The sequence below is a fragment of the Podarcis liolepis genome, assembly GCF_965112155.1.
Source record: "Podarcis liolepis genome assembly, chromosome: 2".
In the NCBI taxonomy this organism is placed as follows: Eukaryota; Metazoa; Chordata; class Lepidosauria; order Squamata; family Lacertidae; genus Podarcis; species Podarcis liolepis.
The window spans coordinates 33,529,145-33,555,685 of NC_139555.1; the positions used below are offsets into that span (position 1 = coordinate 33,529,145).

General features: G+C 44.3%; 2 protein-coding genes across 9 annotated transcripts in view; one reads left to right on the top strand and one right to left on the bottom strand.

The window, feature by feature from the left end:
* On the top strand, positions 1 to 23,423 carry HEATR9 (HEAT repeat containing 9). Of its 4 annotated transcripts, XR_014522061.1 has the most exons (17): positions 3 to 256; positions 1,430 to 1,479; positions 3,983 to 4,152; positions 5,987 to 6,083; positions 6,849 to 6,905; positions 9,488 to 9,544; positions 10,663 to 10,723; positions 11,848 to 11,978; positions 12,099 to 12,287; positions 13,418 to 13,510; positions 16,162 to 16,281; positions 17,122 to 17,195; positions 19,738 to 19,789; positions 20,682 to 20,871; positions 21,748 to 21,834; positions 21,942 to 22,033; positions 23,239 to 23,423. XR_014522061.1 is itself a non-coding variant. In XM_083487196.1 (16 exons), the coding sequence occupies exons 1-16, from the start codon at positions 160 to 162 to the stop codon at positions 23,321 to 23,323; spliced, it is 1,512 nt and encodes a 503-aa protein (XP_083343322.1). In that variant the 5' UTR covers positions 5 to 159; the 3' UTR covers positions 23,324 to 23,423. The 4 variants fall into 4 exon arrangements, 3 of the variants coding, with proteins under 3 accessions (XP_083343323.1, XP_083343324.1, XP_083343322.1); XM_083487196.1 differs by lacking the exon at positions 20,682 to 20,871 and having other exon boundaries at positions 5 to 256; XM_083487197.1 differs by lacking the exons at positions 1,430 to 1,479; positions 20,682 to 20,871 and having other exon boundaries at positions 1 to 256; positions 4,017 to 4,152.
* LOC310699409 (polymeric immunoglobulin receptor-like) overlaps positions 14,606 to 26,541 on the bottom strand; it is a 26,405-nt gene continuing 14,469 nt past the window's right edge. For 2 of the 5 annotated variants that reach the window (XM_083487232.1, XM_083487234.1), the window contains 4 exons: positions 26,227 to 26,270; positions 24,929 to 25,069; positions 24,635 to 24,769; positions 14,606 to 15,399 (listed from right to left, as the gene is read on the bottom strand). In XM_083487232.1, coding sequence (XP_083343358.1) covers positions 15,322 to 15,399; positions 24,635 to 24,769; positions 24,929 to 25,069; positions 26,227 to 26,270 — 398 coding nt within the window. In that variant the 3' untranslated portion in view covers positions 14,606 to 15,321. Of the gene's footprint in view, positions 15,400 to 23,701; positions 24,770 to 24,928; positions 25,070 to 26,226; positions 26,271 to 26,541 lie in introns of those variants that run through there. The other 3 variants (XM_083487233.1, XM_083487235.1, XR_014522071.1) reach the window with 2 other exon arrangements.

Genomic DNA, 26,541 nt, shown 5'->3' on the forward strand with positions numbered 1-26,541 from the left:
GTAAAACAAAGGCCTAATCATAGTAGTGGTTTATGACATCACTCACTCCGAGCTCAGGAACAATGAGTCCTCATGAACTACCAGGTGTTGGCTGAAATATCTGTCTTCCATCAATTTCTGAAGTGATCAAAGCCAGGCTTTCAGTAAAAAGGGACAAAAATGGGTGGGACAAAAATGCTCCCAGAGAACACTTGCGGTGTCAAAGTGCCTCAAAAGTTATCATGGAGCTCTATGATTGAGATAATACAGGACAACGGTGAGTTAGAACTCCAGGAAATAATGTGATGTTGATGGTATCCTTTATTATTGTGTGAAGTGGTAGCTGCTAGATCCAGGCTTCAGGCCAGATTCTTCCCTTCAAGTGTGGGTCCCTTTCCTCCTTGCCAGCAGAGCACTCCCACTGCACAATCATTTGCTGTCTGTCTCCTACTGTCTCCTACTGTCCCCATACAAGGCAAAAGGATGTTCCATCTCATTCTGGTAATTGCCTGTGTGCTTGGAGAGTGGAGGCAAATAGACAGTGACTTCAGGCCTGGAGGAGGAGCAGGCCTTGGAGGCTGTGGGTCCTTTGCATGGTTGAGACAAGAGTGGCACTGTGGTCTAAACCGTGGAGCCTCTTGGTCATTTTAATACCAGGGAACAGTTTAGTGTGGTCCAATACAGTGGTACCTCTAGTTACGAACTTAATTCGTTCCGGAGTTCCGTTCTTAACCTGAAACTGTTCTTAACTGGAGGCGTGCTTTCGCTAATGAGTCCTCCTGCTGCCACTGCGCCGCCGACACACGATTTCCGTTCTCATCCTGGGGCAAAGTTCTCAACTCGAGGTAACTCTTCCAGGTTAGCGGAGTTTGTAACCCGAAGCGTTTGTAACCTGAGGCGTTTGTAGCTTGAGGTACCACTGTAGTTCAGTAAGGCTATTTTTGCCCACAACTCATACCAAGCAACAGAGTCATCCACAAACTTTTCAGATTTGTAAAGTTCCTGAATGGAATTGACATGGGCTTGAAAGTTTTGTTATTCGGCCTCCCCCCCCCCCCCCGGTCCAGCTCCATGGATTTTTCTCTCACCCTCTGTGCAAGTTTATCTCGCACTCTTGCCCTTATAGTAGACAAAAACATGTTTAATAAGCACATGGTTCATGTTTGGCCCTAAGTTGACATAAGATTTCTGCCTTAGGGTGGTGCCAGAAGGGTGTTTATTGTAGGATATCTGCTTCTCTAGTATACATTGTTTTTGCAGAGTCCATACAACAGTGCATGTCCTGTAACTTTTAACACCATTCAAAGTTTGTTTTGTTCTTGTTTTGTCCCGGTTTTTGTTGTGCTGCAGCACAATAACATTGGTGTTAAACAGATAAAAAGTTGACTACCAACAAAGTAACATACTCCTCTGCCTAGTGATGGGCTTTCCTCTGCTTTCCTCTTTTTAGGAACTGGGAAGCCTGTCCGGTCCACGATGCCAAGAAGCTCCGTCCACCAGGTCATAGCTGGAGCTCAATGATCCTTATCCATAAAAGCCGTTTTGAAATATCCTTTCCAACTCTTGGCATGAAGTGGTTCCAAGGGTGGAGCTATGCTGATGAAGGGGTGGGGCTATGTAAATATGCCCCCCCAGTGGCTCTTGTGTTCTGCGCTGAACAAAGTACAGTGGTACCTCGAGTTACAGATGCTTCAGGTTACAGACGCTTCAGGTTACAGACTCCGCTAACCCAGAAATAGTACCTCGGGTTAAGAACTTTTGCTTCAGGATGAGAATAGAAATCGTGCGGTGGCAGCGGGAGGCCACATTAGCTAAAGTGGTACCTCAGGTTAAGAACAGTTTTAGGTTAAGAACGGACCTCCAGAACGAATTAAGTTCTTAACCCGAGCTACCACTGTAGATAGGCTGCAAATCTGCAACAGCCTTGAGGAGGCAAAATTTTACCCCCAGCCTAGACACCAGGGATTTTGACTGCTTTGGAACAGTCACAGTAGCTTTTTACTTCCCTCCATGAAAGCAGATGGCTATCAATTTCTCCTATGGGGGGAAAAATAAAACATTGCACTTGGAAACAATCTGGCAGAGGGGGCAAAATCCACCTTCCAATCCTGGCTCTGAATGGCCTGCCTTCCTACGTGCATGTATAGAATGCATAATTCTTTTTACCTAGCTGTGCCTGCAATCATTCCCAAGAATTATTTTCCTGTGATAGGCACACACTTGTTAACCCATCTACTGCCTCCCTGCTTGCATCAAGCCTTGCCTGTTTTGAGAAACCAGAGGACTGGTTGGTATTCTGTAACTTTCCCAGCCTGCTTTGTTTTAAGCTTCTTTGGTTCTACCAGCTTGATTTGTATTTATATCCAGGCATGGTAGTTACCGCATGAATGCGTATTAATTATACACAAACGACAAATGCTCTTTACACATCGTCCCTCTTTTCTGCTGCTGCACCTTGTCCCATCCCAGAACCTTGAAGGAACTCTGGAGCTGCTGCTCTTCAGAAATCATGTGCCACATAGGAAGACATACTCACTGGCAATATTTACAGTTTTCCTCCACACATACCCTCCCCATCCAAATGATGAATGTCGCTTTCTAAAAAAAATAAACAGAAGTGAGTTCTGCAACATGCGGCGAAACATCGCACAAGGATAGCAGAGGCGTGTTTTCATTTTTAAGTATGGCTGGGTCTACTTAATGACTCAGGTCTCAGTGAAGAATTTGTGTTGTTGTTGAAAAATGTCCAATTTGGAGCTTACGGAACCCCAGGTTCAAGCAGAGCGAGTAAGGAAAAGCTTACCATCAAGGAATAGGCAGCGGCATTCTGAAATATTTACAGCGCTGGGCCATGCAGGCAGTTCCCCTGTACAGAGTGCCAAACCAAGGGACCACAAAAAATAATAGTAATAAAAGCCTATATTTATATGGGTACCTACTCAAAGTTAGGGGGGCACCAAATTTTGTCCTTTCCCAGGGCGCCATATTACCAAAGTCCGCCCTTGTATATTTGTTAGAAGGGGGAAAATGCCTACGAGTGGTCTTGTACTTTGGTATAAGCATTATACAATACGATACAATAATCTTTATTGTCATTGTCCCATACAGAACAACAAAATTGAAAAAATCTACACCAGACATTCAAAAACCAACAAGCCTGCTATCCCAGCTATTCCGGCCTGGTTAGCCCCCTAAAAACTCTGATACCCCATAATTAAATACAATATATTCCCATAGAGACTACCTTACACTGCATTTAAAGCCAAAATCACATTTGAATAGAAACTGTTTCTCAGGCTGCTAGTCCTAGTCTTTATAATAACCCTGTACCTTCTTCCAGAAGGCAGAAGGTGAAAGAGATCATTTCTGGGGTGTGCACTATCCTGCACTATCTCTGCAACTTTCTTATGGCACCTGGAAGCATAGATTTGATCCAAGGTGGGAAGAGTACACCCAGTTATTCTCTCCGCAGTCTTTACAACGCTGGACAGCACTGTTTTTCCCCTGACCATTCTGAGGCATGTGGCCATAGCAAAGGCTAAGGCTGTGCACACACTATAACTTTAAATCACATTAAGAAGCACCTTCTTTCCATCAAAGAATTCTGGACACTGTAGTTTGCCCTTCAAAGAGTTAAACTCAGCAACCCTTAAGAGACCAGAAATCCCAGAATTCTTTGAGGGAAAGAAGGTACTTCCAATGTGGTTGTGTGTGGGGAATGTGATCTGCTTGTGTGATGGGACTGCAGTCATCCACATCCCTTCGATCTTCTCTGAAAGGGTGGGGGAACCTCCAGAACAAGTTTAAGTGGGGCAAAGCAGAATGGGGAGGGAAGTCTCAATGTGTGCATGCATACACCACTTAGGGCTACACTGAATTCTGAATTCTTCCCATAAGTGTATTTCCCAGACGTGTCTAATTAAGGGAAATCTATTTCTGACAATAAGATTGCTTTGCTTCTTTCCTGTAGTAGTCTTAGTGTTTTAATATTTTTCGTCCTCAGATTCCTCGTGTAACTTACCCGTGTTCTCCTTCAGAGTGGAGAACGTTCCAGCCCGTGGTCACCTTTGTCCAGCCCAGAATAGTTGAGCAGCCTGATGCAGCTAGCTTGAAGAAGCAATGCCCGTATCGGAAGAAGCTGGAAAAGCAGAAGAAAAAGGCCCTGAAGAAAAGGTAAGATATAGGACACCGAGTTTCTAAGTCTACAAGCCTGACTTGAAGTAATAAATGAATACTCCTTTCAGCTAAATCTCCAAGCTTTGCTGCTTGGAGCGCAAAGGATTCAGGCTATTCTATGCTGGTGCTAACACTGGTGTTAAACTGACTATTTAATGGGCTGCCTGGTCCAAACAAAAACAAAGCAGATCAAACAATACTGCAAATTCAAGCAAGAGCGCAAATGCAGAAACAATGCAAAATAGACAATTTAAAGCAACACCATCACATTTTCTGGCCCTCTGTAGTCTTCAGAAAAGATACTTGAGTAAAGATATCTGGTAAATATATTTGCAAGATATTGGCAAAACAAAATGGAAGTTGTCTCTTAGACCAACTTGATTGCCTTATAAATGTAAGTTAACAGAATAATGAAAGGAACAAGCCCACAAAGGAAAATAATCTTAACTTCTTTGGACAGGGAGTTTCACATACAGCCGTGTTTGTCTGCTTCCTCCAGTATCCAGTAGGTGGTAATAGCACATCACAGATTGTTCATCTTTGTCTAACCGAGTCAATCTGAGACTTTTTAGGTGCTGAAATTGCCCTTTAGCAGAGCAAATTGAACTGTCTGTGTGGGACTCACCTCACTGATTTCATCTGCCTTTTGGATTCAGCTGGCCTCTCAGACATGAATAGCAATGGAACAAAATTTTATTATTTAATGCACCAACATTTTATTATTTAATGCACCAAATACACCGGGGGTGTGTGATTCACATACAAGTATATTGTATGCATTTTTCAGAGTTAAATTTCATATGTTCAGTATTGCCCAGGTGTTTGCAAGCCACTTGCATTTTTTAAAACAATCTCTCATGTCTCATCAGCTTGGGAAATGAACAGTTACATACCAGACCCTCCAAGTGTCCCTATTTTCCAGGGATGTCCCTGATTTAGAGAAGCCATCCCCGTTTCTGATTTCATCCTGGAATGTCCCACTTTTTCTTAGGATGTCCCTCTTTTCATTGGTGAAATGGAAAATAGGGACCCTTGGAGGGTCTACAGTTATTGCAGTGCCTACTTGCCTTTAGGGCTAATTGACGTGGTGGTTTGCATGTGCTGGCGTGCAGTGGTTGTTATTTACTACATTTTGAAATAATAATAATAATTTTTATTATTTCTTCCCTGCCCATCTGGTTGGGTTTCCCCAGCCACTCTGGGTAGCTTCCAGCACATACACAAACACAGTGCTTTTTTTCCTTAAAGAAATGTTTAGGGGTACTCTCATTTTCCTACTCATATTGAAATACTGCCCCTCAATGAGGCCAAACTTAGATTCACAAAATGTTTAGGGGTACATGCGTACCCCTGTGTCCCCCCCAAAAAAGCACTGTAAAAACATAATAAAATGTTGAACACTGAAAACATCCCAATACAGAGCTGCCTTCAGGCGTCTTCTAAAAGTTGTGCAGATCTTTATCTCCTTGACATCTGATGGGAGGGTTTCCACAGGGAGGGTGCCACTGCCAAGAAGGCCCTCTGGCTGGTTAATGATTAATACAGCCTCTTTCCTCTTCCAGGGATATATTTCTGTCTGTCCCATGTACAGTTTGCATGACATGAACATCAGAGTTACCCCACGTTTTGAGAATCTTCTGCCTTCGTAGTACAATTAAAGTAATGACAAAACTGCATCTCCCCAGCGTAATTGAAGGACTTTCTTGTACAGTGTGGATTTATATTGCACTAGATTCCTTTGCTCGTTTTTATTCCTGCAGTGCTAACACTCTCAGCGAGTGCATTAACCAAATTTTAAACAGCCCATCACGGGGTCTTTTCTCTTGCTCAGGTCTGACTTTTCCCTCTCCAAGTATGTCAAGTTAGCAAGGATTAAAGAGAAAGAGAACTTCAATGAGAAGGAAAATTTGAATCCAGAAAGGCTCAAGGTCAGAAGCCAAAGGTTATGGTTTGCAACAGGGACATCTGCCAAGAACGGATTTAAGAATTAATTGTAGATTAATTGTTGCATGCTTTTTACTCATGGATCAGGGCAGGGATGAGGAAAGTTTTGTTGTGTGTGCCTCATTGCCAGTTTGAAATATGTAAATTGGCAAACATGGAGGAGGCCCATTCTTCATCCCATTCAGATGGACACATGGTGCAATTTATATTGTTTTATGGGTATGGGGAGCTCTTCTTGTTTTCTTCATACTCTTATCTGTAAAGAAGGCTCTTTTTGTGAAGGCTGAATTCATATACATGGCTCACTACTGTCAGTGGGACTTGACTACCTATCACTAAAACAGCCCTTTTATTTATTTTCTACCATCGCAACAATCCTATGCATTATGAAGTGTCACTATTATTTCCATTTTACAGGTGCAGGACTGAGGCAAAGAGGCAATGATTAATGTCACACAATGAATCCATGACAGAGGTGTACTCACTCACTCTCTATCTCCCTAACTGGCACTAGAAGATAATCAGTTAAAACTCACTGGCCTTAGTGGGAATTAACGGTGTGGCTAGCTAGGCAAAGCAAGCTAGCAAAAGCTTTTTAGCACCCTTTACAAGAGAGTTGTAATACATCATTGGAATTTTAACACTTTTAATACAGCGCTCTCTCTCTCGCTCTCTCTCTCTCTCGCTCTCGCTCTCGCTCTCTCTGTGTATGTATGTGTGTGAGTAATTTTTATTTTGTGTGCTTGCAGGTTCTCATAAACTATTTAGATTCTCCTGTGGAACTTGAGCAACTCTATGCAGCTCAGGTAAAGTTAAGACTTCTTATCTGTTTATTTTCGAGCTTGGAAAAGCCTTTCGAAAGGCTTGTTGTTGTTGCTGTTGTTGTTGTTCTCCCCTTCCAGATTTCCTTTACTATATGAGCGCTATCTGCTTTTAAAAGAAACACAACAAAAAGCAACAAAGCTAAGATTATCAGAATTTCAAAAGCATGCCAAGTGTTCCGGGTCAGAAATCACATTGCAGATTAAGTCCTTTTACTGGTTAAACTTTGGAACTCACTGATGGTGGCTACCAGCTTGGATGACATTAAAAGACTTTAAAAGAGAATTAGATAAATTCATGCAGGATAAGGCAACCACAGTCAGACACAGTATGCTTCTGAGTATCAGTTGCTGGAAAGTGCAGGCAGGATGGGTCATTGGCCTGATCCAGCAGGCCCTTCCTTTTTACATTAGAGGTCAGGAATTACAGTGGTACTTCGATTCTCGAACGTAATCCGTTCCGGAGGACCATTTGACTTCCAAAATGTTCGAAAACCGAGGCGCAAAGGGCTGGCTGCAAATTCAATTGGAAAAATTGAAAAACACGCAGCAGAAGCCGTTAGACTTCCGAGACTCGTTCAGAAACAGAAGCAATTACTTCTGGGTTTTCGACGTTCAAAAATTGAATTGTTCGTCTTCCAAGATGCTCGAAAACTGAAGTACCACTGTATTTCCCATGGAAAGACACTGCGGTCCCATGTAAAAATTCAGATCCATGTGCCTATCAAATGTGTAGGCCTTCTAGGAAAGGGCCATTGTCCATTGATAACAAATCTTCAGAAGCCCCCAAGTTCAATCCCTCTCATCTCTAGGAAAGACTCAGAATGTCTCCTCTTTGAAACCCCAGAAAACCTCTGTATAGAAAATACTGAGCTAGGTGGACCAGTGGTCCAACTCATTATAAAGTGATTCCTATTAACCTTATTCCTGCTATACAGAATTCTGCGTACCCTAGGGATGCTTATTTATTTATTCTGGGTCAAGTTCGGAAAACCGGTTTGGAGGAATACAGAGGTGGCAAAGACCATTATTGGGGAAGCAAGGACCTTCATCTATTGGCCATGTTTACGTGTTGCACTCAGTCGTCAGTGTAGGGGTGGTAACATCTGGTAAAGCCACTGTTATTTGTGTGTTTGCTTCTTTAAATTCTGCTAAGCTATAGAAGTGACGCAGCAGAAATAGAGCAAAGGTTTGGCTGGCCTCTAGACTCTCTGTCCATGTTGTGCTTCCCCAGAAGTCCTTTCAGCTAAAGCACAAAACTTTGAAGTGGCAACTTGCCTTAGGTAAAGGTAAAGGGACCCCTGACCATTAGGTCCAGCTGTGGCTGACTCTGGGGTTGTGGCGCTCATCTTGCTTTATTGGCCAAGGGAGCCGGCGTACAGCTTCCAGGTCATGTGGCCAGCATGACTAAGCCGCTTCTGGCGAACCAGAGCTGTGCACAGAAACGCCGTTTACCTTCCCTCCAGAGCGGTACCTATTTATCTACTTGCACTTTAACATGCTTTCAAACTGCTAGGTTGGCAGGAACAGGGACCGAGCAACGGGAGCTCACCCCGTCGCAAGGATTCGAACCGCTGATCTTCTGATCAGCAAGCCCTAGGCTCTGTGGTTTAACCTACAGCACCACCCACGTCCCTAGACGACTTGCCTTACCTTGCACCTATTCCAGGTGGATGGGAACAGCTCAACTTGTTTATGGTAGGGACAATAGTGTTGGAAAACGCCCTGGGGGTGTCTTTGCAGCCCCAAACTCCAAGCGTCCTCTGGTATGCGCAGCTCTGGAAAAGGCATTACCCTTCTTCTCCAGTGTGCTTTAGTTACATATATCAAATTATATGTGCACACCAATCATCTAGCATAACACAGCAAGAAGCGTGAGACATCGTAGAGCTCATCTATGTATTTATTTACACACTATGTACAGACAGAGGATCCATGGCATCTTCTCTCTCCAGCTCTGAGAGGAAACAGGCAGGAACAAGTAAAAGCAAAAGTATAGTACAATAGTACATACAGCGGAAGAGATAAGACTGTCTTCTATTCCCACACTCTTCCCAGACAGGCATGTGATTTACACCAATCTCATCTGCAGCATTGGAGGTGTGAAATACTAACAAATACAGTGGTATCTTGGGTTAAGTACTTAATTCGTTCCAGAGGTCCATTCTTAACCTGAAACTGTTCTTAACCTGAAGCACCACTTTAGCTAATGGGGCCTCCTGCTGCTGCCGCGCCGCCGGAGCACGATTTATGTTCTCATCCTGAAGCAAAGTTCTTAACCCGAGGTACTATTTCTGGGTTAGCAGAGTCTGTAACCTGAAGCGTATGTAACCCGAGGTACCACTGTAGTGGGTGATGAATGCCCTTTGTTCGAAGATGTGGTGGAGCAGAGAAAGCAACTGAGTGCGGGTCAGCTGTGTGCCTTTTCAAAGCCTCTCCAGAAAGCAGTCTTGTAGTTTGTAGTGCATTTATATTTTTCAAGGCAGAAACAAATCTCTCTGCAGTTTCCTGCAGGAATTGGGAGAGGCCACTGGTGATTATTCTGATTTCTCTGCCTGTCTTCCTAGGCCCTTGGACAACTTGGGGTTGCTGAGGAATCTGTCACATCTGCACTTTTTAATACTGTAAGTAGAATCCCCATGGACTCTTGCCATCTTGTGATGGGCATTTGCAGACTTTTCTAACTAGATACTAAATGGGGCATTTGGCTAGTGCTAGTATGAATCTCCCTCATACTCAGTAGCATCTGGGAGGGAGGAGTGTGATGGGAATGTGATATCATTGTGTGACACCCCCCATGCCAGTTCACCAACTGGTACATGCAGGAGCAGTGAATTCTTGAATGTTGTAGCATCTCATTACGCATTTCCTTTAACAGCTGTTTCTGGGGATACACATGAGGAGACGTGGGTCAGTGGCAGCCCTGCATCTCCTGTAACATCTAGTTAGGTAAAGGTAAAGGGACTCCTGACCGTTAGGTCCAGTCACGGACGACTCTGGGGTTGTGGTGCTCATCTTGCTTTATTGGCCGAGGGAGCCGGCGTACAGCTTCCAGGTCATGTGGCCAGCATGACTAAGCCGCTTCTGGTGAAGCAGAGCAGCGCACGGAAATGCCGTTTACCTTTCCACTGGAGTGGTACCTATTTATCTACTTGCACTTCGTGCTTGCGAACTGCTAGGTTGGCAGGAGCAGGGGCTGAGCAACGGGAGCTCACCCCGCCGTGGGGATTTGAAGTGCCGAACTTCTGATTGGCAAGCCCTATGCTCTGTGGTTTAACCCACAGCTCCACCCGCGTCCCACCCTGCTAAGTCATCATATCTCACCATTGGCAATGGCATAGCCCACAAGGGAAGTGGGTATGTGTGTGACTCTTCTGAGGTTAAATATAGAGCCCCTTGTAACTGTGGACTGGAGCAAGACTCACCATAGTTATTGCTGGGGAAAGTTTTCGTACCATATTAAGAACTTGTTGGGGCTGGAGGGAATTTGCCTTACCATGCAGCATATGACTTTTCACAATTAATTTATAGGCATTTGTTTTTCACGTGCCTCCTCTGTGCTTATGCTATATAGACAATCTTGGCTTGAGCTGAGCCCTGGTGAGTGGGCAGGCAGGGTGCTTGGCTTTGGTCTTTCGAACCCTTCCACTTCTATTCTGTGCACCTGTGATATGCTTAGATGTTCATGCATGTATAAGTAAATGGTTTCCAGCTGGCCTGCCATTAGTACTTATTCTCTCAGTTCCAGGAATGCAACAGCTTGCCTTTGCAGTATGAAGCAGCCCGGTCGCTGGCTTTGCTAGGTGAGTGACATTTCACCTCTGATCATTATCTACACAACACAAGATCCTTCAGCACAGTTTGAAGCCAACTTGTTTGGACAGCCATAGTTAGCGCTGACCATGCCCCGGTTTGGACAGAAAAACAAACCAGAGTTAGATGGACTTGAGCTCTTTTCTTCCTTCTTCCTTCTGGTGTGGCTAATTTTCTATTATTACTCACAGAGGCATGCTCCCTGGTGCATTTATAGCAATCCTCGTGTATTATAGGCCTTGTCACATGCAAGCAGAGGAGGGTTTTTCCCTCCCTCACAGCTTTCTTTTGCACATTTCACACTTGTGGCAGAATTATAAAAGGTGACTTCCGGTCCCCTCTGTTACAGGGATATAACCATTTGAGGTTCCTGTGTGGGCTGATATTTCAGATGACTTTCTGTTGGATTTGAATGTTTTGATTGCTTAGAACCCCCGGCCAAATTTTTTAGACACACATGGACTTTGATTGAATTGGAGACTTCAATTTCCTGATGGACTTCAGAGTGAGATTAAGGAAGGAATCCTTGGACTGGGAGCAAGTCCAACTGAAATTAGTAGAATTTGTTTTCAGATAAACACACAGGCTCCAAATTGCCCAGTGATCTTTTCCGGAATGCCTTTGAAGACTGAAATCACATCTGTAAGCAAGATTTGAGTCAAGGCTCAGCCTTGCAAACTTCTTTTGGATACCGCAGCTCAGCCTGGAATATCTGAAGTATTAATAACCAATCATAATAATAAGCAGCCTACTTTCACTTTTTGTTTGCTAAAGAGTATCAACATCCGTCCTCTCAAGCTGGCAAGCAGGTGTCGGTTTGGTATTTCTGCTTTTAAAGAGAAAGAAATATTCTGTCTAGAATATATATCCTCAGAATTGTTTTGCCTTGCAATGTGCTTCCCCTCCATTGTCACTGAACTCTTGTGCTTGAATTTATTTGTTTATCTTTTATCTAATTGTATTTTTATTGCTTTGCGTTTTTATTTTGAATATGTTTATGTATGCCCGCAGAGAACTACAGTTAAGGGGTGGCAAATACTGCCTGTAATTAAATAAAACTTCCTGGGAGTTTTGCTTTCCCCTTTGATCACTGCCTCTCGATTCTCTGGAGCAGGTTGCCTAGATACCTCTGTAGTGAAAATGCTAATTAGACACCTAAAGGATGCGAGTCTGAATCGGAGAGAAGATACACTGAGTGCGTTGAAGGTATCCCTGCAGGCATGGTCAATGACACCTGAACTTGAGGTAATATGTGGGGCTGTATTACAGATAGACATGTGCTCTGCCAGTCTCTTCTCTTTCTGGGCCTATTTAAACAGCTTTCAGATCACTGTTGCACCTAATGCAGATGCTCTCTTTCCCTAGTGGTATTGGATAGGTGCCCGGTCCAGTTTAATCCGAAATCTGCGACGGTTGGTGAACCTACAAGATCCCATGGACAGCGTGTCATTCGACGCAGCCCTTTGCTTAGGGTACCTGGACAAGTATAATCCAATCGCACAAGAGACTATGTTCATGTGCTTGTCCCAGGACGACTGTCAGAGAAAAATTCAGGTGGGGCTGTTACATAAACGGACAGAGAGATCTGAGTTGTACTTTGTGGTCTGAATATCTCTGTGAAGTGAGTCCCTGGGAAATATTTACCCCAGGATAATCACAGGGGAAAGGAGAAACAAAACTTGTTGAATAAATGAATTTATTAATACGGCCACAGACCAGCGTCCAAAACTTGTTGTGCATTCTGCCTTCTCACAGGGCAGGGGGCGAAGTTGCAGTTATTGCTCATTCCCCCTGTTTAAGAGAATATAAAAATGCACATTTATCAGCCACCTTCCCCAGTTTGCTTCCCTTTTCCTTAGCTAGTCATGGCCCTGAGATAGGAGAAATCTGCTATGCATAGGAATAGCCATAATCAAGAATATTTAGCTCAGATCTGTACTGTGGCTGCACCCAATAGTGGATGAAGACCTTTGCGCAAACTGAACTAGTCAAGGCATTGGGAGACACGGGGCTCAATCTCCCTTAATCTACAGCAACAGAGATAAAAGCAGCTGTGGCACAGAAGTCGGTGTGAGAGGAGAGAATCAGATTTAGGCTGTAGAGCAGTGTTTCCCAGCCTTGGGTCTCCAGCTGTTTGCGGACTACAACTCCCATCATCTCTAGCAAGCAAGACCAGTGGTCAGGGATGATGGGAATTGTAGACTGAAAAAAAGCTGGAGACCCGAGTTTGGGAAACACTGCTGTAGAGCTATGGTGATGGGGTGCTTAGCTTTTTCTGATACCTCATTGACCATATATCATTTGTTTGTACATTTGCACATTCTCCATGGAAGCTAGAAGCTTACTTTTTAAAACCTGGTTTGTTTGTTTTTCTAAAGAAAAGGCAAGAAGAAAAATACACAATTTTAGGATTCAGTTGAAAGGATTTAACCTGTAGAAGATCAGATTCCTAATACGCCGTTGGGAGAAGAGTTGGGCGATTGCATTAAGTTGTTTTGGGATCTCCTTTCCTACAGTTTGCCAGGAGTTCAGGTTCAGGGACTGTCATATTATTTTAATGCTACCTTTAATATTACTTAGTTAAATGAGACTTCTTTGCATGAAGCCCAAATTGTCTTCCTCTCCACACACCTTACCCCACTTTGAACACATGTTCTCTCTCCATCCATGTCTTCCTCTTCTAGGCTTTGGTCATGCTGGTAAAGCAAATGGCCATAGTGGACCCTGTAGTTATCAAAACTGTTATTGACCAGCTTCAGCGTTCTCCTTTGTACAAGGTGAGCAAATTTTGTTCAGTAGAACCCTTTCTGTGGTATTGAGCCAGTACAGTGGTACCTCGGGTTAAGTACTTAATTCGTTCCGGAGGTCCGTACTTAACCTGAAACTGTTCTTAATCTGAAGCACCACTTTAGCTAATGGGGCCTCCTGCTGCTGCACGATTTCTGTTCTCATCCTGAAGCAAAGTTCTTAACCCGAGGTAATATTTCTGGGTTAGCGGAGTCTGTAACCTGAAGCATATGTAACCTGAAGCGTATCTAACCCGAGGTACCACTGTATCTCAATTTGGGCTGAATTTCCCTTCCACTCTTTTGCTCGTCCATGGATCCAGAAATTTGCTTACTATTTTCTCTCTACATGCTTTTTCATGCATGAATTTGACTGAATAGGTCCTTTGCTGGTATATAGATTTGTCTGAGCTTCTCTATGTTTAGCTATCCTACAAAATGATTCTATTTATCTATATTTACTCAGAAATAAGTTCCTGTGGGTCAGGGGTCAGCAACCTTTTTTCAGCCGTGGGCCGGTCTACTGTCCCTCGGATCATGTGGTGGGTCGGACTATATTTTGGAAAAAAAATATGAATAAATTCCTATGCCCCAGAAATAACCCAGAGATGCATTTTAAATAAAAGGACACATTCTACTCATGTAAAAACACACTGATTCCCAGACCGTCCGTGGGCCGGATTGAGAAGGCGATTGGGCCGCATCCGGCCCACGGGCCTTAGGTTGCCTACCCCTGCTGTGGATTCAATGGGACCCCTTCCCAAGGGTCTATGCTTCAGGGATTATGTCTGGAACTTGTTTTTCCTGCACAGTTCTGGATCATTTGAAATAATAATCTCAATGGAATGGCCTCAGAAATGTGTGTGTTATCTCTACTGAAATGTCAGGGGACAGGGGCAATGCTGCTGCTATCACAAAAGCAACAAGGAGTCTTGTAGCCCCTCAAAGCTAACAAATATATCACGATATATATAAAGCACAAGCTTTTCTGGGCTAGAGTCTACTTCATAACACATGTGTTAGTTTTTAAGTTAAGTTACAAGACCTTATGGTTTTTGCTACAACATACTAACATCATTACCCTTGTGGGGGCTGCTGGAATGTCATTTTGAGGCAAATTTAAACCAGGGATGGGAAACGGTTGGCCCTCCAGATGTTCAGCTCCCATCAGCCTCAACAGCACGACCAATGGTCAAGGATTACGGCAGCTGTAGTCTAAAAACACCTGGAGGGACGCCACAGACTTCTCAACCCTGAGACACCATGCCTCTATTTTTCCAGAAACTGCGCAGTTCTACATCTAGAAGCCTTGCTGCTGGTGTTATAATCGGATCTGTGCAACTTCACTTGCTGTTAGTACATGAGGATTTGTCCAAGGCACCAAGCATGTTCGCATTCCCCAGTTCTTTAGGCTAATTCTTCTCCCAGAACTCCTTGAACATGATTTCCTTTTTAAACAACAACAGCAACAACAAAGGGTCATATTTAGCCTAAGAGAATCCCCGCTGAACTTGAAATCACCTTCCTAGAATGTTATGGGAAGAGCCCAAGATACATGATTGAATCAAGGGTTTGCATTTGATGCCGCAAGAATTGTGATCTATGCAAAGTGCAGAAAAAGCTAAGACTACCATCTTTATGCACCCTCAATTAGAGATTTGTTTCTGAGAACTATCAGGTTTGTTTCTTAGAACATTATGCATGGGATAATGGGTTACAAGAATTGTATTATTATTTTTCAAGGACTTCCTACCACTGGATTTTCCTTCTTCCATTGTTCCATTCGTTCATGTTCTCAGTATTTAAAAGTTTTGTCCGTGTTGCGGATGCAGCTTGAGAAGAAGAGGTGGTGTGGGGAAACTGTCTTTAGAGTTAACGGGCTAGAAGGAAAAAATAAATAAGAAAGCAGATTTTTATTTCTTATATAAGCACAAAGTAACATGGATCTTAGGGACGCGGGTGGCACTGTGGGTTAAACCACAGAGCCTAGAACTTGCCGATCAGAAGGTCGCTGTTCGAATCCCTGCAACGGAGTGAGCTCCCGTTGCTCGGTCCCTGCTCCTGCCAACCTAGCAGTTTGAAAGCACGTCAAAGTGCAAGTAGATAAATAGGTACTGCTCTGGTGGGAAGGTAAACGGCGTTTCCGTGGGCTGCTCTGGTTCGCCAGAAGCGGCTTAGTCATGCTGGCCATATGACCCGGAAGCTGTACGCCGGCTCCCTCGGCCAGTAAAGCAAGATGAGCGCCGCAACCCCAGAGTCAGTCACGACTGGACCTAGTGGTCAGGGGTCCCTTTACCTTTACCTAACATGGATCTTGCCTGCCTTTGACGATGCATGCCTTTGGACCAGCATCCTGAACAAAAGCTTTTAGCTTTTCCTATATCCTATGAAGTTTATTTTGTTTACCTCTTTAAGTTTCTTCTTCTTCTTTGTGTTGTAACAGTTTTTGTAAGCTTTGAAAATCAGTAAAACATAATTAGAAAAGAAGTGATGGGAAGTGGTGAATAGTGGAAGAAAGAGTGGCAGTCCTACTGGGGCAGAATGAAGAGCAGGTTGAAGGGACAGTCTGTTGAAATACCACAAGCACATGACGTTTGTTAAATGGATAGTTCATGTTCTGTTTTTTGCCTCTTTACCCTCAGCATCGCGTTGATGCTGCAAGATTGCTGGCCACCATAGGGCTCGAAATCATCCAAGAGGAAGGCTTGGAGGAGGAAGTGTTCAATGTGCTTCTGGAGAAGTTGTCCGAGGAACCTTTTCTGGTGATGTTGAACTTTTCAAAGCTTTGGTTTTTCAGTTTTGCGAACTAGGCTTTATAGTACAGTTCTGCCTTGCCTTTTAAAATACCCAAATTCTCTGGTTCTCCATCATGTCCTATTCAATTCAGATGCCATCTGTGCCTAAGCAACGGATGTAAAAAATGTACACACCCCAGCTTATGTTTTTTAATCATATGGAAGCTAGTTTGAGGGCAAGTGCATCACGCACAAATATTTCTCAAGAAACTACAGGATACATATGGATTGTGGCTAACATAATGTGTAAAGCTAAAGGGACCCCTGACCACTAGGTCCAGTCGTGGCCGACTCTGGAGTTGCGGCGCTCATCTCGCTTTATTGGCCGACGGAGCCAGCGTACAGCTTCTGGGTCATGTGGCCAGCATGACTAAGCCACTTCTGGCGAACCAAAGCAGCGCACGGAAATGCCGTTTACCTTCCCGTCGGAGCGGCACCTATTTATCTACTTGCACTTTGACGTGCTTTTGAACTGCTAGGTTGGCAGGAGCAGGGACCGGGCAATGGGAGCTCACCCCATTGTGGGGATTCGAACCGCCGACCTTCCGTTCGGCAAGCCCTAGGCTCTGTTGTTTAACCCACAGTGCCACCTGTGTCCCTAACATAATGTGTACTCTGCTCTGCTTCAAATACCAGTGGTGGGAGCACATGGAGGTTGAAATAAACAGCAATGTTTACACAGCCTGAGTTATCCACAGAATTCAAACTGAGAAACTATGGTTAATGGTGTTGATTCAAGGAAACAATAGGTATAAAAGCAGAATTCCTAGATGCCAATATCAGGTTTGTGTCTCATCCTTCACCCAGGTTGTGAGGCAGGCTGTTGCCTCAACTGTTGAAGAACTGAACATAAAGAAGCGAGTCTGGGACATAGTGGAGAAGTAAGCTGCAAGATAAGGCAACGATTCAATGTATATTCCATTTTTTTCCTTCAGTGAGAGAAACCCTAAAGCTGGCTGCAACTGTCACACTTCTCAACTGCAGGGGTCAAACCGCAGAAAGTGCCACCTGGTGTGAGGCTGTGTACACCCTGTAAAAGCACATTTCCCCCCTCCTAAAAATCATGAGAACTGAATTTTTCTTAAGGGTTCTGGAAATTGTAGCTCTCCGTGTGCTAAACTACAGTTCCCAGGATTCTGGAAGGGGGTGCTTTAATTGTATTGTGTGTATGCAACCTGGGTGCAAAAGGAGCTATAGGGCTGCACCTGCCCACACATTTTACAGAACCCAGCATTTGAACCATAATTTCATTTACTAGAATCCACATTCTTAAGGCTCATGAAATTTCAAATTGTCTTAAGCTGTATACAGATGATGATTAGAGATTTTTAAAAAAACATTATAAGAGAGTTACTGCAGGACTTATACACCTTTAAAGGCAATTCCTAGTGGGAAGGAGCAGCGGCAGAGCAAGCCGAGAGGGCGCCTGGGACGGCGTGCATGCCCTGTGCCCAGGGGTGAGACCAGCCGACCGGGGGGCGAGCCAAGCTGGGGCAGGACAGTCTGCAGGGCCTCTGAGGAGTCTGCCTGCTTCCTCCCACTCAGCCGCCCTACAACTGAGGGGGAGGCAACAAGTGGACTGTTTGGGGCAGCGTGGAGCCTGTGGACAGCCAAGCCACCGCATTACTCACTGCAGGCCCCACAGTGAGTGCCGCCCGGCATTTTGTCACCCCCTCAGTGGTAACACCCAGGGCAGACCGCCCCCACTGCCCCCCTTCCCCTGCCCCTGGGAAGGAGAGGTAGATGCTAAGAGACAGAGCATGTCCCATTCAGAGTTTAGCAGCTTTTTTATTAAACAGATAACAACCAGGACTGGTCCTGAGGCTTGCTTGCACAGAACTGAAGTGGTGGAGGGGAACCTCACAACCCGCCTACAGAAATCCCACCACATCTGCCGAACTGCAGGAAGAGTGATGGCTACATTCAACTTCCTTTCAACCTATGACACATGAAATTTGGCAAGACATTGGTGTGAACCCGCACTCTAGTTACATAACATATTCCAGATTGGAGTCCCGTGGCTGCTTTTTCAGCTCAAACATGCTTTTAAGAAAATAGGTTTACAGTGGTACCTCAGGTTAAGAACTTAATTCGTTCTGGAGGTCTGTTCTTAACCTGAAACTGTTCTGAGGTACCACTTTAGCTAATGCTGCCACTGCACCGCCACCACACGATTTCTGTTCTCATCCTGAAGTAAAGTTCTTAACCCGAGGTACTATTTCTGGGTTAGCGGAGTCTGTAACCTGAAGCGTCTGTAACCCTGTACCACTGTATTGCAATGTGTGATTTTGCCATATAATGAAGCTATGTGAAAGGATGGGTGGTTTGCCACATACCGGTATGTGCTCCTGAGGCAAATTAAAAATAGAGGAGGGGAAGTACTGATTTTTCTGTTAGTGATTGAAATATACTAGGCCAGAGGCTACTTGCAATCTAGTCATCTTTGCTCCATGGGAAGAGGCTGCTGCAATGCGGAATTAGGGGGAAAACCCAAACAGATCAAACAGGACTCTTTAGGCCAGCAACAAGGCTCTGCCCTTATCCATTATATTTGCAGAGTTACTGGGGCTGCAGTCTTAACCCCACATATTTAGAACTAAACCACATTGAATTCAATAGGATTTACATCTGAGCAGGCATGTGGCTTATCCACACTTCCTCTTGAGTCTCAGCCGCTTCCCTCCCCCCCGCCCCTGGGGGGGGTCCTGCTTTTTAGTGCTCAACTGGAGCAGGCAGCAATTTGGGTTTCCCCCAGATTGCCATTTGTTCCCACCTATTGCTAAAGAGTGGGTTTTCCCTGGGAAAGGAGAAGGGCAAGGGGAAAACTGCTTGGAACCCATGCTTTCTAGGCATGGCACAAGCAGAAGTGTGAACAAGCCCTTGGCGAGGATTGCACTGTAAACTACTGCTGTTCACAGGATCAGAATCATAGAGCTGGAAGGGACCATGAGGGTCATCTAGTCCAACCCCCTGCGGTGCGGGAATCTTTTTGCCCAACATGGGGCTCGAACCCAAGACCCTGAGATTAAGTGGATTCAAGGCTAGTGCAAAGGAAGCCATGAAGTAGGCACTTGCTGCTGTTGTCCCCCCCCCAACATCCATCTGTACACAGCCTTGTAACCTGATCCTATGCATGTTTACTGAGAACTAAACCTCACTAATTCATTCCCAAATAAGTGCACTTTGTACTGCAGTCTTATTCTCTGGCATCTCTCATCCAGGTATGGGAAGCTTGCATCAGGAGGATATCGCTTTGGTTGAACTAAGAAGGACATATTTGAAAAGGGTTCTTTCAAATTGTTGAGAAATAATATCACAGTGGAACCAATATCTCTTTTTAGGGGGGGGGGGTGTCTCATGGATATGAACATTTTTTCCCTTCTCCTCTGAAATGTCAGTAAATGCCTCTTTTTTTGTCCATAGGCAGCTAAGGGATGACAAAGATGAGATCCGAAAGAAGGCTGTGATTGCATTAGTAAGTCACACTTCAGGTTTAGTCACATAGCCTTGGAGCTGTCAGCTTGCAATCACAAAATGTGCATGATGATGATGATGATGATGATGCAAGCAGTGCTTTTTTCAGGGGGTACTCAAGGGTACTCAATACTGGCGCCTCTTTTTGTTGTTGTTAAAAAGTGTGGCACTTACTGTAACAACTTCATGGTGAACGCTGGCACCTATTTTTCTAGGGGGGGGGCGCACTGTATGCAAGGATACATAGATTGGTGTTCAACTGGATAAACTCTGCTGACAGAAGATATCCACCAGCTGAATAAGAAGGAAGGCTGTTTCCAGCAATTCCTCCTTTCCCCCATTGCATGCCCCATCTGCAGCAGAGGATTTGGAACCTTCCAGGGGGATTGCCAAAAATCACCTCCCCCTCCCCACTCTACTGACTTCCAACAGCGAAGAGACACAAACCAGATATTGCCCATAGTAAGATGCATGCTTGCCTTTGGGATTAAACTGTTACGATAATTCCAGAGCCCCAAGAATGTCTTCACTACTCACCTGAAGGCCAAGGTGAAAGACTGGCTGGCCTTCCCAAGGGAGGGAAGTCCATAACCATCACATTCCTAAGCCCCACATGCCCCAGGCAGCCAAGTCTCTGAATCATCTTTCCCCAACCCAGTGCCTTCCAGCTGGTTTACACTGCAATTCTCACCACTCCTGACTATTGGCTGGAGCTGAAGGGAGTTGTATGTAGCCCAGAAACCTGGAAGTCGTCAGGCTGGGGAAGGCTGCTCTGAAGGCAAAGGGGCACAGAACATGGTCTCCAGTGATGAACATATGCAAACTCAGAAATTCCTGGTCTCAAGCCATTTCGGGCTTTGCTGTTAATAACCAGAACTTTGAATTGTGCCTAGAATCACCAACCAACACCCACCAACAAAAACATCCAATCTTGGAGCAACTCACATAACACCAGAGTGTAATGTACTCCACAAAACTGACGCCAGCCAACCTTCTTGACAGCTACGTTTTGCACCACCTGAGGTTTCTGAACACTTTTCATGGGCAGGAACTCAGAGCATTTGGAAGTCATCTTATTTGGAAGTGAGTTGTATGGCCAAGGCATGTGTGTATGTGGGTGGGTCTGCCTTTCCCAAGAAATTATTGGGCCTAAAGCTCTTGAGAACCTTCAGAAATACTTACAAGACATACAGGCACTTCCAGACTGTCATAACTTTTGGTATTCAGTCACATAGCAACAAATTCAGGCTGCACAATTAGAATCAGCCAGTCGGACTTTACCAGGAATGAGCCCCACTGGAGCACCAGCTGAAGCTGGACAAAACACTATTGGGCCAAAGTATCTTATAACAAGGTGTGGTCCAGGAGTACTCCCAGGTTTTTAGGTCGACATCCCATCCAATGGAATGGTAGTCTTCCTGGCCAATAGCAGTTCTGTCTTGCACATATTTAATTTCTGTTTGTTTACCCTTAACACTTCCTGTTTGTAGATTATACATTTGTGTGTAGATTTGCTTAGGGAAATGAAGCTCCTCAGATACGTGTGGTACTGAGACCTCTGGGTATGGGGCAGTATAGAAATTCAATAAAAAATTCAATAAATAATAATACATGTGTCCATCTATTATTGTGAGAAGAAAAGTGCTCTCTGATCATGAAAGATGGCCAGATTAAATGTTGTGGCACACCATTAAGAATAAAATATATATTTAAAGAAGATAAATAAATGAGTAAGTTAATTTGGATATGCAGAAGATATTAAAAATAAAGGAACTGCAGAAAGGGGGGGAAGGAAGTCAAGTTTTAAAATGTCACAATGATTGTAAAATCAGTGGAATGTATATATCTGAAAAGTATAAATTTTTTTTTTAAAAAAGAATAAAATGCCGATTTGAAAAACCTTTCTGCATCTTGTTTTGCTTTATATAAGTGACACTTCATTCCTCTGCCTCTCACTAGGGTGTCCTTGGCATTCGCAATAAGAATTTGTTCTTTGCCATGTTGGAAATGCTGGAGCTAGACACCTGTGAGGATGTCCGCATACAGGTTGGTATCAGGGCAGTTCAGAGTCCTGTAGGTTGGAACCTTCTGTGCTGCTGACTGTGTCTCTTTTGCTGATCAGTAAATTGAGTGTTTCCCCACACTCCTCTCAGGTTGTCAGGGCATTTTCCACTCTGGGGATGGACAACATGCATGTGAGGAAGAGCCTTGTGAAGAAAGCACAGACACAAGGGATTCTTGCCAGGTATGATGCACATTAAAGGTAAAGGTACCCCTGACCATTAGGTCTAGTCACGGACGACTCTGGGGTTGCGGTGCTCATCACGCTCTATAGGCGGAGGGAGCCGGCGTTTGTCCGCAGACAGCTTCCGGGTCATGTGGCCAGCAGGACTAAGCTGCAATGTTTCTCTAAGGTAAAGGTAAAGGGACCCCTGACCATTAGGTCCAGTCGTGGCCGACTCTGGAGTTGCAGCACTCATCTTGCTTTACTGGCCGAGGGAGCTGGCGTACAACTTCTGGGTCATGTGGCCAGCATGACTAAGCCGCTTCTGGCGAACCAGAGCTGGGCACGGAAATGCCGTTTACCTTTCCACCGGAGTGGTACCTATTTATCTACTTGCACTTGACGTGCTTTCGAACTGCTAGGTGGGCAGAAGCTGGGATCGAACAACGGGAGCTCACCCCGTCGCGGGGATTCGAACCGCCGACCTACCGATCAGCAAGCCCTAGGCTCTGTGGTTTAGACCACAGCACCACCCACATCCCTATGATGCACGTTAAGGGGTGCACAATAAGGTAAAAGCCATGCCTGATGCAACTCCCTGGGAGCAGGAGGTCTGTTTGAAGGCCATATCAGAGCAGCAATCTCCTAAGAGGCAGGGACAAGGGAATAAGTGGTGAGGGGTAAAAATCCCAGAAGCAGCCCCTGTAAAGTCGAAGTTGAAGCAGAGGCAGTCTGTAACCAGCTAGAGTAGGTTTCTTAGTTGCTCAGAACCTTCGGCAAGCTTGATCAGGGAGCCTCTTATAAGCCAGGAAGCATCCTCAGCTGCCTGCACATCTTGTTGAATGGAAGTTTCCTTGTCTGGTCCTTCCTGCAGTTTCCTTATAGAGGATTTGGATGTGTGGATGTGGTGGGCATAACAAGGAGTCACAGGTGCAAATGGAGTGTGCTAAAAATGTGTCTCTTGGGGTCCTGGAACTGGGCACTTGAATTCCTGACATGGGGATTCTTAGTTCAGCATCAGGTTTCCCATGCAAAATGCCACAACAGCAAGTGAACATTGCAAAAGGGGTGTGGGGGGAGGGAGAGTGTTCTCTGGGGATAGGTAATTTACTAACTGGCAGGATAATCCTATTAACGGATTCAAAAATATGGCGTCCCCCAAAGGGAGTCTTTATTCACCTTCCTTTTCTTTTGCATTCTCCCTGGCTCTCTCTCCTGCTTCGCAGAGAATGTTCCAAAGCCTTGGAGTCACTTGATAAGGTCTCTGATGCCCAGAAAGAGTATATGCTCCAATCCTTCAAAATCTACTGAGACGACTTCTTTCTTTTTGGATTGCGAGAGCAGAATCAAGGCAAGGCAGATGGAATAAAACATCGCCTCTGGTTTTCCAGTGGCAAAGTGTGTGAGAATATATCTGAGCAGGCCTATTCACAGAGCGCATTTCTTCAGCAGTTGTGGGCATCTCATGAGTTAAGTTGATGGCAGATTTTCAGACAATCTGGTTACCTATCACCCAACTGGACTTTCAATAATATTTTCCTTTTGACTACCAGAACTCCTGCCCAAGGTCCTTTGTTGATTTCCAAGCTTCTCCGTGTCAAACTTTGCTGTGTAGCCACAAGAAGCAGAAATGCATTTCTTTTTAAACGGGAGAGCCTGTAATTAGTGCTGCAGATTCAAGTTCTAGGATACAGATCATTGTTATTGTTTTATTCTCAGTTTTCTGAACAGCTGATCGAACAATGTCCTCTGGGTGGCGTACAGAAGGCAATCAAATACAAAAAAACGCATTTGGGTCAGTTAAACAACCTCAATACAAATAACTCAGAAACCGACATAAAAATATCAAAACCAGTATATAATAAATACAGTGATACCTCGGGTTACATACACTTCAGGTTACAGACTCTGCTAACCCAGAAATAGTACCTCGGGTTAAGAACTTTGATTCAGGATGAGAACAGAAATAGTGTGGCCGCGGCGCGGCAGCAGCGGGAGGCCCCATTAGCTAAAGTGGTGCTTCAGGTTAAGAACAGTTTCAGGTTAAGAACGGACCTCTGGAATGAATTAAGTACGTAACCAGAGGTACCACTGTATAAGCACTAGCTGGAAAACACCACCACACCCAGCAAAGAGTAATCAATTTGGGTCCAGACCTAATACACTACTGAAGCATATAATTGAAATTAAAAGGCCTGGGATAAAAAGCACCTGGTGCCCAAATTGCTGCAGCAGGCAAATCTTTCTGGGGAAGGTATTCTGCAAATAAAAAGCATATAGTCATGCATTAAGGTACATTAAAGCCTCCCTCCCTGCTCAAATTATATTTACCTCTCTGGCATATGCTTTCTCACTGTATGTGGTTGCAGCTAATGCAGATCCATCATTTTCCTTTTACTGTAAGAGTAGGATCTGCTGTCATTTTCCCGTTCCCCAGCAGCTGGTTTTGTTGAAGCAGAGCAGTGATTCAGTCTCATTTTATTGCAAGTTACTCTTTTAAAGGGGAAGGGTCTCTGAGCTAGAGAAGTGGTCTGGAGCCTGGATAAGAAAACCCACATGACAGTGCACTGAGAGAAACACTTTTGGATTTCTATATATATATATTTAATGGTCAGGCTTCACCTCTGTATAAAAGACCTCCTGAGCATGTGTCTCTGGGTGGGCTGGCCTGGAGAGATTTATGTTGTTGTAGACGTGACCATGATGATCTGAAATATCCAGGCTGGCATAAGACACCTCATTTTGCTCCTCTGAAGTCTGAAAGATAAGTAGATTAGAAATGCTAACAAGTATACAACAAGCCTCAGGCAGTCTGTAGGTAAGAGCCCTGCTGAATGAGACCGAAGGCCCATACTGGCACAAACAGATGGCAGTGGCTAATAAGGATGCTGGTTACAGCATTCATTTTCTTCCTACCTTTTCCTGGGAGTGAATCTCTTCATAGTCATTTTCAGGAAGGACCTTAACAATCCTGTAGAGTCCCGTCTCATTATGGTCTGGGGGCTGGTCAGAAATGGTGTTCTCATTCTGAGTATCTTCAGTATTGTGGGTAGGCATCTGTAAGAGGGGAAGTAAACGCAGTTTTGAAAACAAGTCACAGAAGGGGAGCTTTGTACTCATCTGAAATGGCCCTAACTTGGTACTCAGTAAGATTTCTGCCAGCCAGCCAGATTGCAAACATGCCACCAAGAACAAACTTTTCAAGAATGAGGCCTAATGTATGCTGAAATCTTGGCTGTATTAGCAGATGCACTGTTGCTGGTGGTCAAGGAAAAAGAGGTATATAAAGGAGAATTCCTGAGTGCCAGCAGAGAGTTAAAAATCACAAAATATGCAGCATGGAAATATAAATGGTTAGACATATAAATGTGAGTTCCCTCTTCCCCCAAGATAGGAAAAGACCACATGTTTGGTAAGTTAAACATTTGCTTACTTACAAACTGTTCAAAGGTCTGATTCATGTGCCTCCCCATACAGTGTTCAGAAAAGGCTGTGCAGGCTAAATTTAGTTTAGTTCCAAAGTGGTGAAAGTTATCAGGAATGGCTGATGAGAGCCATGCAGGTGGAGCTGGAGCAACCAGCTTAGAACCTCTTCACATGTTGAGCTTCTCAGGTAGACCGGGGAGGGAACAAAGACAGTTCGTAGACTTGGCTAAGGCTGGCAGGACAGCTTACTTACTCTATGACGGAGCTTTCAAAACTTTTCATGTTGGTGACACACTTTTTAGACATGTATCATTTTGCAACACAGTAATTCAGTTTCACTAGCAAACCGGAGGTTAGACTCACCCCTTTCCAGCCCTGGGAGGAGCACAGGGAGTATTCGCGTGATACACTGTAGCCAACGCAACACAGGTTGGAAAACTCTGCTCTATGCTATTTACCCCTTCACATATTAAGTAGACTTAAGCATGTTTGGTATATGAGGCTGGTTAACCCACAGCTGTGAGACCACATTGTGGTATTTTAAGACTGACTTTCACCACATCTGAAGATCTTCCTCATTGCTCCTCAGTACTACTATTCCACTTCTCAGAAATAAGAATTTTAGACTGTTCTGGTGCTACTTATTGTGATTGCATTAATGTGCCTTGTATATTGCGGCAAACCACTTTCATGTATTTTTCATGACATAGTGGTATATAAATATTTATTTTATAAGTAATATTAATTAAAAAATCTTATCATGGAGTGATGTGAGATTTTTGCCTTACCCTTTCTGGTAGATTTAGCTCCTCTTTTCTCTGAAAATGTGATTCTGAAATGGATGCATCAATTGGAAATCAGGTAGGTCAAACTAAGCAACGGCAACAACACGTTAGGTGGTAAGAAAGATCTGCTTGACTGAAATTCCGTACTGGAATTACACCTACCGGAGATTATACTGAATTTTTATTCTGTGCTTTTATCCTGTGCTTTTATTTTATGAACCTCCCTGAGATCTTTGGATGAAGGGTGGTATATAAATAATAAACAAACAAACAAACAAATAATCCTAGGCCTATGTACTCAGAAGCAAGTCCCATTGA